Source organism: Pteropus vampyrus, unplaced genomic scaffold (assembly GCF_000151845.1).
Source record: "Pteropus vampyrus isolate Shadow unplaced genomic scaffold, Pvam_2.0 Scaffold109, whole genome shotgun sequence".
Taxonomy (NCBI): Eukaryota; Metazoa; Chordata; class Mammalia; order Chiroptera; family Pteropodidae; genus Pteropus; species Pteropus vampyrus.
The window spans coordinates 3,592,657-3,602,630 of record NW_011888890.1 but is presented as its reverse complement, the minus strand read 5'-3'; the positions used below and the strand labels follow the sequence as shown (position 1 = coordinate 3,602,630).

General features: G+C 29.8%; 1 protein-coding gene across 5 annotated transcripts in view; it reads right to left on the bottom strand.

Moving 5' to 3' along the window:
• CNTLN (centlein) overlaps nucleotides 1-9,974 on the bottom strand; it is a 269,734-nt gene that overhangs the window by 32,320 nt on the left and 227,440 nt on the right. For all 5 annotated transcript variants that reach the window (XM_023533714.1, XM_011365337.2, XM_023533712.1 and 2 more), the window contains exons 20-23: nucleotides 7,505-7,602; nucleotides 5,884-6,010; nucleotides 4,356-4,493; nucleotides 3,606-3,791 (exon numbers count right to left, since the gene is read on the bottom strand). In XM_023533714.1, the coding sequence (XP_023389482.1) occupies nucleotides 3,606-3,791; nucleotides 4,356-4,493; nucleotides 5,884-6,010; nucleotides 7,505-7,602 (549 nt within the window). The remainder of the gene's footprint in view (nucleotides 1-3,605; nucleotides 3,792-4,355; nucleotides 4,494-5,883; nucleotides 6,011-7,504; nucleotides 7,603-9,974) is intronic.

Here is a 9,974-nt window from a genome sequence, read left to right as displayed (position 1 = left end):
CAGAGGATTAAGTCATTTGCCTGCAATAAAACAGCTAGTAACTGGCAGAGTAGGGCTCTTTCCTCTTAACCACAGACTTAAAGAAAGGATTCACGAAAGAGGAAGGCACTGAGCTAAATGTCAAGGATTCAGAGTGAAGAACAGAACAAAGAGGGAATGACATGTCAAATGAGAAGCAGAACTTGAGCAAAGGTGGCGTTGCACACAGTATGGGGGAAAGTTGTAGAGCAGACGGAAAGAAGATTGGATAGGGTCAACTTATGGAATGCCTTGAATTTTTTAAAAGGTACAAGCTTAGATCTAACCCAGTAGGATTTAGAAAGTCACTGATGGTATGTTGCCTCAGATGGTGGGTCCTGAGCATGTCTGCCTAGTGCTAGGGCTTTATGTGCAAGGAAGAAAAGAGAAGAATGATATCATCTCATTCCTCAGACCCAAATATCCAGCCTTTGCTGATGTTTCTCATTTTGGTATTAGTTTGCTAGTGGCCCTTTATTAGAAAAATGGATTAAGCAGCAGAAGTGGTGCCAGTATCAAATATACATTGGCCCTAAAACACAGTTAAGAAAAACAAATGTCAAATTACCATTAGAGGTCATGAGTGGTAAAGGTTGCTATTAAATACTAAACTAATATAGATTGTTATATAAATTCAATTAATAGAAACAATTTAAGGCAGTGTTTTATAAACTGTATTATGCATAATAATCATTTAGTTAACTTATTAAATGCAGATTATTGGGTCCCATCCCAACTGAGATTTTGATTCAATATATTTGGGGCCCAATATTATACATTCTATTTACATGCAATAAAATCAGATGATTCTAATGCGGGCAATCTAAATACCAAACTGAAACAAAGTGGAAAAGTTCCTAAAAAGTACTAAAAATAGTTTAACCATATCTGTTAATTTTTCCTATTATATAATCTTTAATATGTTACTCAAATTAAAGCCTTGTGAAACTACAGCAATCCTGAATTTATCTACTAAGACATCCATACACTCATATTATATTTGTTGGTGAAAAATATGAAGGACTAATATATCACTCTTGAACAACTAGACATTAGGTATTCACTTTGTCATTAAATATCATTCATTTCCTTGGACATAAATTTAAAAATTACTTTTTAAAAAATAACTCTTGCTAAACTACTTTATGTGAAGAGGTATACCCATCACATTATTATGAGGTCATGAAACTTCAAGTCTTTAATCAGATATCTAGTCAAAAAATCCATTTTTCTACTTAAAACACTTCTGCCTATCAATTCTTATTTTTTAAAAGGACACATTCAGAGATTATTTCAGGAAAAAAGAATTAGCATTTTGTATAAATCTTATAATTATACATTTCATATTTTATATCTTGGCTAAAAATTGCAACAAACAAAAACCCAAGCTAAATACAAAATAAGAGAACAAAGGTTTATGAAGCTAAAGGTCACAATAAAAATAGTTCTACATCATGAATAAAATAATGACAATATTCAATGATAGTATTTGTCATTAAGTTAAACAGTGAGACTATTCAACAAGCATTTGGAAGAAATGACATTTTAAATCTGGAAAAGGTAAATTACATTTACTAAAATTAATACTCTGCAATCATTTAGGATCCTCCGAGTCAGGCATTATTGGTTTGACTTTATACCTGTTGAAACCTTTGTTACGAGAGATAAAAGAGATAAAATATTTTGTTCTATTCATTTTGTAGATATTTTTAAAATGAGAAAACTCCCAAGGTATCTATGATTTCCAAGGAAACAAAGTAACGGATTTTTTTAAAATGAGAAAACTCCCAAGGTATCTATGATTTCCAAGGAAACAAAGTAACGGATTTGTTCAATATAGGATACTATTAACACTGGCATAAAATGTTGTAAACTCCTATTTTCAAATGAATGAAGAATATAGCATGATACATAACCAGTTATTTGCCATCTTACATTCAATCTATAAGCCCAGGAATATTATTTCCTATAAATAACATCAATACCTAAGGGAATAAGGGTACTTGCAAGTAGTCCACTATATGTTCACCAGAGGACCTTCTCTACTGGAGGCTTAAAAGATACCTAAACAACTGACCTATCTAGAGAGAGAACCCCACAAAAGAAAAAAAAGACTGATTTGAGAGAACTAATATATATATATATATACATATATATATATATATATATATATATGTATATATATATATATATAAATACACTTTAATATATATTATATATGCAACAAGGCTAATTGTGTGCTTCAAATAATGGTGGGGTTATTTGGGAAAGGAGACAGTAAGTGGTGGTGTTATTCCATAGGAGAACATTTAAACCTTCATTTTATAAAGATACATGAATTGAAAATATTTTATATATTTAAGTAAATTTCTACTACTATGATAGAAATTACAATGCAAGTTTTTAATAGTTTTTAATAATGCAAGCCTTCTGAAGAAAATAGTATGAGGAACTTATACTATTTTTTAACTCATCCAAGATGAGTTAAAAAAAGAAAAGAACATTGCAATTTTGGAAGAAAAGAAAAGAATGACTCTCCCACTACAGTCAAACTGTTTCAGTTATTTTTAAATGTCAAAATTATTATTAACATTTCACATTCCTAATGGAAAATTTGATTAGTTAGTGATCATTATTGCATGCGGACTTTTTGCAAGGCACTATGGTACATATTGTGGAACAGAGGTTAACAAAACATGTCCTTGACTTTAAGGAACTCAGAATCTATCTAGTGGCAACAGATCTAGTTGCTAAGTATAATAAAAGGAAGAATAAAAGGTACTAAACAGAGGTATAAACAACTCACACTGGGATTAAAGGGAGCTGTGCAATCACCAGATTTCCAGCTCTCTGTGCTTCATTTCAATGAAAGCAGAGCTGCTGCTTCTCAGTTTTTCCAGCAGAGTTAAAGGAGGAATACTGCCTGACTGTGTGGGTCAGAAGTATAGACCAAAGGTCTAAAAGATCCTTATAAGGTTTTCAAACAAACCACCTGTTTATCCCTGTATCCGCCCCTCCCCTTCACCCTCCGCTTTGGTGGTTCCCTGTGGAGTCAACTCCTAAGCCTTTCCAGGTTCTTCAGGTGTCAGATAATTTCTAGATAGGCAACCTTTGTAGGCACTTGGGTTTATCCTCCTTTTGTTCTGCTAAGTCATTTGCCATTTCTCTAGCCATTCCATGTCTTGATAGGTTGTGGATTGGGGTTCAGACACCTCCTCGCCTTAATGAACAAGTTTCTGTTTGTTCTTGCTTGGTTGGTTTCCAAAAGAACCATACAATGGAAATTAATCACTTAATTCTTTCATCTTAAAATACCTGCCTTGATTACATGATTACTACAATTTTATAACTAAGTCGACATTAAGAAAATAATATTAATAGAATGGAAAAATTTTAAACTCAGCTATAAAAATAAATTTTTTATAGAAAAATTTTGAACGATGTGGTAAGTTAGGTAGGATAAGATGCTTTCTGGGTTAGGAAAAAAGAAAGAAACTTTCAAGTACTCCCCCAATCATCTGAAGTAGGCCACTGACTAATTCCGCCTGAACTAAAGTACAAGGTAGTAAGGCAAAAATAATTCAAACCTTCACGAATTTGGTGAACTCTTCTATTTTCTCATTGGTTAACATCAGTTTCTTCTGTGCACCTTCTAGAGCCTGCTCACTTTGTAATGCTAATCCTTGAAGATGCTTAGATGCTGCTGTTTCAATTTCTGCCATTGCAGATTCAGTCTCATTTATTTTTGATACTAAGAGAGAAAGCTTGAGATCCTGCAAAAGACCAGTAGTTATAAGACTGTTTCATAAATAGATTTGGAAGAGTTACTTATATGTATCATATAAAGACAAGTTTTCACACCTCTACATATGTATTTACTTTTATTTGGCTAAAATTGATGGTTGTTTTTATTTTCAATAAAATATCCTGGGCACATATTCTTATATATTTATCATCAAAATTAGTTTATGCTTTTTAAAAATTATAAATCTTTAAAAACATGGAAGCCATTTCAGAGCAAACGATCTCAGCCATCAAATGGAAATATTTAATTAGTTTGTAAGTTTAAATGGACCTAAACATTATATCTATTTGTGCCAGTTATTAAGAATAGTTTTCATTTACAAGAAATAATAAAGACTGTTTCTCTAATACAGGACTACTTTTAATGTTAAACAAATTCTTAGTGTTTCATGTGAAGAAAAAAGTGTTTTTTGCAGTTATCTGAAACACTGAAGTAGCTCATGATAGTTTGGGGAAGGAAAATATTACAACTTTAAAAATGAAAGAGACATTGTTATAGGCCATCTCTAAGCTAAAATGCCCTAAAAGGATACCTTTTTTTCTAGTTCTTCTTTAGTTTTCTGATACATCTGTTCATATTGCGACTTCTCTTTAACAGCGACACTAAGTCTTTGCTTTAGTGAATCAATCGATACCTTCTTGTTGGAACACTCCTCAGTTAATGTCTTCACCTAAAGTGAAAGCACAGAGGCAATTACTATTGGTAAAGGCATTCTAGTAGTATGCCAGAAATCAAACAAATACATTAATAAGTCTAATTTCATTTATTTTCTCATAAATGATATTGAATTCAAGAATAATAAGATTTGTAGAACTCATATCATGAATGAGGACTAACAGTCCTTAAACCAATAGCAAAACCAAAATTTGTACAAAAGAAGTATGCATACTGGTATCTGTTTTCCATCTAATAATGCAATATTAATTTTAACTACATTTCCTTTAATTATTAACCTAAACATCCTTAAGCAGGAATGGTTGTTTTTGATTCTTAAACAAGCCCAATTACAGATAATTTTCAGTTGTATTCTCCAATATTACATGTACTTTTTAGAATAAAAGTAAATAATACAGCATATTATACATTTGAAAAAAAATACTAGAAGAAATAGTCTTTCTTTTTCTGTTTAATGCCACGAAAGATATATAATTACTTATACAAAGATTCTAAGACTTTATCCAAAATGATTATTAGTTTAAAAATATGCAAAATTTAAAAGTAACACTGAACAAAACCTATAGGAAGTAATTATAATTTATGTGGGTGAGTTGGGGGGAAAGAGTAAGAAAATTCATATTCATTTGTGTTACTCATGTAAAATTTTCTCTCTTAAATCCATTTGAGCTAATTGTTACTTAAATTTTTATCTCCAACAAAGAAAGTAAGGGAAATGCTCTCTATGGAGTGTATAACATTTAGCAAATGCCAAAGCACAAGCTGCTTTATGAGTTGTGCAAATTGCATCTTTTTTTTTTATCTCTTAGTCAGCAAATTGCTGATTTCTACTTTGGAGTCAGATATTACATAACTATTTTATTATATTAAGATATTATTTCAATTAAAGTTCCACATTCAATATTATATTAATTTCAGGTGCACTGAATACTGGTTAGACATTTACATAACTTAGAAAGTCTTCCTAAGAACATTGAATTAAGAGTATACAAAGACTTTTAAAAAATTGTAGTAATACACTTTTTAAAAACTTTAGGTAGTTATTGGTTACCACTGTTTTCATTTAAAAATATATGCTTGATTCTATCATTAAAAAATTGTAGTTTAAATAAAATCAAATGCTGACTAAAATGGAAATATGTATCCTGGGAATATCCAATATATTTAAAATTAAACTTGATTATCTTCTCATGGTATATTTACAAATATTAAGAGAATGTGTGCTATATTATGTAGAAGATTTTGGAGTCTTGAATTTTAAAACAAATAATATACTTTCAGAGCAAATAATTATGTTACAGTACCCATATATTCTATGATTATTTTCTATAAATTTTATTAAGAAAAGTGATTTTTTTATATGTCAGGAACATGAAAATCGATACCTTTTTTTCAAGATCTTCTAACATTTCATTAATACTCTCATTACTTTCCAAATTTACTTTCTGTCGAAATTTCAAGTCTTCTATCAAATGTCTTTTCATGGTTATGTCCCTCTCCAATCGCGACATCCTTGAAAGGTAAAAAAGGCATTTTATCAAAAGTGATAGAAAATACTTTCACAATGATAATATCTTACGTATTATCTCATGTTATACATACTGTTAATTTTTAAATGCTTTCTGATATTAATGAAATTGCAAATAAATAAAATAATTGCATGGGATAAATATTGCTCTATTAACATTTTGAGTACTCCTAAAATCAATAATCCAGTTGCGACTTGCTAATTATAGTATTATAAATGCATTAAACAAAAAAGGAACTCAGAAAGATTAACAAAATTTATGAAAAGTCAAAATTTTATATTTAAATTAGAGACTTCCATTGCTAAGAAAATTCAAAGTGATATTTAGAAGCCATAAAAAAGCACAACAGTGATAAGAAACAATTCCATACTTTAATCAACAAAAGTAAAATCTAATATCATGTAAAGGCACTAAACTTAGGTATGATATCTTCTAATTTAATATCATATAAGATTGAATTGACATATTAGTTTGGCTTAAGTTGATAATATGTTGAATATAAAATGGTAGATGCAGTGATAACTACTACTACTATTACCACTATAATAACAATAGCCTACACATATTGAGTACTTACTATGTGCTAGTTACTGCCATAGAGCTTTACATGTACTAACTCATTTAATCCTCACAAGAACTTTATGAGTTAATACTAAATTGAGGCACAGAGCTAGCAGGTAGAGGGGCCAGGATTCAAAGAATGTTTCTCCAGAGCCCTCACAGTTACACAATAAGCAAGACTGCTTTTAAATAGATAAATAAACCTCAAGATAGTCTGTTTAAAAAATCAAACAACCTTTTTATCTAATAGTTTTATCTGTTAACATCACTTTTAAGTGATTTTCATGTATAATGTGGTACTGTATACATGTATGTATGTGAAATATTTATATGTTTAAAATTATCAATGACAGACTGGAATTCTATCAAAGATGTTATCACCTCTAAGCTCCAGTATATTTATAAAAGATATAGAAAGAAAATCATTTGAGATTGTGAGATAGAACATTTTAAACCCTTTTTTATTAATAAACACATAAAATACAAACTTTCTTAACCCTCCAGTTATTTTAAATACAAATTAAACTTTCCGTTTTTTCCACCTTAGCTTTATAAGCTTAGGTATTAAATCTAATATAAGGATCAATCTACGTACACATCTTTGACAAAATAATTACTATATTCTAAAGTTTTTTGTTCATAGTCTTTAGACCACTAATGTTTATTCAAAATTAAATGTTTACTCTAAGGAAAATATAACTTTAAATATTATTACTTTAATTAAAAAATAGTAACTATATTGCCATCAACTAGACTATATGTAATATTCCTTAAATTTTCATCTTAAGTAGGCTCAAGGATGAACTAAGGAAAGAAAACAATTTTTAAGTTGGTATTGTTTTTTGGGGTGCAATGTTTAATACTAACTGCCACTAGGTGGCACCAAATACAATGGATAAAAATATGAAGAACATACTTTTCATGCATTTCCTTTATGTGTTCTTCTTTCGCTAGGAGTTCATATTTCAGAGACTTCGCATTTGATGACTGTTTAGTTAGTTCATTCGTTGCATTCTAGGTTAAAAATACACACATATTCAAATATACCTTTCAATCTTGTTCTAAAACGGCATAAAAATAGATATCAAAATAGATGCCATTCTCATGAAGAGTAATAAATTTGCAGTGATTATAGTTATAATTAAAATGAACATTTAAATATTTTCAAATGCCTTATTTTATATGTTTTAATAGAAATACTGTGGCATACTAAAGTTTTTACATAACATACCAAAACCACAGAGGTACACAATCATATAACAATTGAAAAGAGTACATGCAACCCAAATCTACATTTACAGGAGATGTGGATTGTCTTTATAAAATGTAAATGTGTATGTGATTAATTAAGTATTTTAATAGTTTAATAAGATCACTTAAAAATAATGCTAGATTTACTAGTAACCTGTAACAAACTCAATTATGATTACAAATGCTTTGCTGCTTTTCCCCATCAAGAGGTAGAATCCATCTCCCAACCCTTTAAATCTGAACTGGCCTGTGATTTGCTTTGACCAAAATGATGTAGCAGAAATGAAATTGTGTAAGTATCAGATCATGGGTATAAACCCTTGTAGCTTGCCCTGGGATCACCTTCTAAGAAATAGAGAGGAAAAGACCATTTGGAGAAATACTGAGGTACTCCAGATGACAGCCAGCTGACCAACTGCCAGGCCCATGAGTGAAGCTATCTTGGAACTTCCAGGCCAGGTAAATCCTTGGTTTAGAAGAATGCAGGCATATGAGGGAACCCAGAAGACAGCAGCAAAAGGACTGTCCAGTCAACCCATTGGATGATAAGAAATAATAAATTGATATTGTTTTAAGCCACTATATGTTTGGATAATTTCTTAGATAGTAATAGATAACTGATGAGAATCTAATTAATACTAAATAGTTCCTAACTTGAATTTATTAATAATACTAATTATTATTTATATATACAGCTTTTTGGTATTCGTTGTCCGTGCAGCCTAGGAGCCAGAGGTAGTAATTAGAGTGTTAGGACTCCTAACTTTCAACTTTGACTCAAGTTCCAAGTAAACATGTAATCTGAGAAATGACTTAGGTTTTTTGATATATTGGTTTTTCCAGCTGCAAGACAGTATTGATATACATTAATTCATTTGCTAAATTTGAAAGTATTAGACTAATATAAATATTATAAAACATGATAGCTTTAAAAATATTTGAAGTAGTTATTTCGCTAATGTTTCTAGTAACTACAATTGTTTTTATTAAAATTATTCCTAGATTTTACTGACTCATGCTAAAAAAATATAAATCTGACAAGAAGAAACCATTAATCACACAATGTAAATATGTCAGCTTTAGACAGACTTTAAATATCTGATTGGTGTAGCATATGTAAATAAAAAATTTTTGAAATAATTTTACAGTAACCCAATGGGTCATAAATAATAAACTGCTGTTGTTTTCATTTTTATACTAAATATTATATTAATTTTCTTAAAAACCCAAGGTTACCTCAACATGGAAAGTGTATTGAATATTAAAAGTTTTGAAAAGCGATGAATAGTGTCTTATTTCTAGCAATGCCAGAATAAGAAGTTCCACACTAGTGAACTTACCAGATAATTGAAGCTTTTCTTTTAATCATTAATCTTAAATTCTTTTTAGAATGATTGTTCATCATTTAGAAATATATACATCTACAATTACATTAAGCTAATAGATACTTTATTAAAGTGATATTATATTATAAATATTATTGTTATATTATGTCATATTACTATATATATTATCACAGTATCATTATATAGTGATGCTTTTAAGAACTATTATGATATAAATGGCTACTTACTCCTACTCTAAATGGCCTGGACTGCTGTTTTTCTAATTTTGTATTTTTACCTTAACATTTTTATATTTTCTTTTTTTCTTCTGTCAATCTGTTGATAATGATTTCTTGCTTCTGTCAATATTTCTGTCTAAAAACAATCATCCTGCCCTTTTAATTTGCATACCTCTAATTTGCTGCTTTTGAGGTGTTTTCTGCTGAGAAGTTAAACAAACTTATTAGAGTTGTATTTAAAATAAGAGACAACAGGCAGTAAATGAAGTCTGACAATATCTTCAGTGGAATAAATTAAACGGATTTTAAGAGAGCTGTTTGATTATTTTGTTTTTAGACTTACGGCTGTTCTTTTAGGTGTCTCCAATGCTATAACATTGACTTCTGGATAATCGAGACATTACTGAATTATAGTAAATAAAACAATGCCAGCTTGATATATACTTTTGCCAGAATCTCTAAATATCACAACTATTTCATTTGACACTCAAAAATCCTGTTTTAAATCTCTGGAGAAGTTAAGTAATTTCCCCCATCAGGTCTTACAAGAAGTTAGGGGACAAAGAGTGAT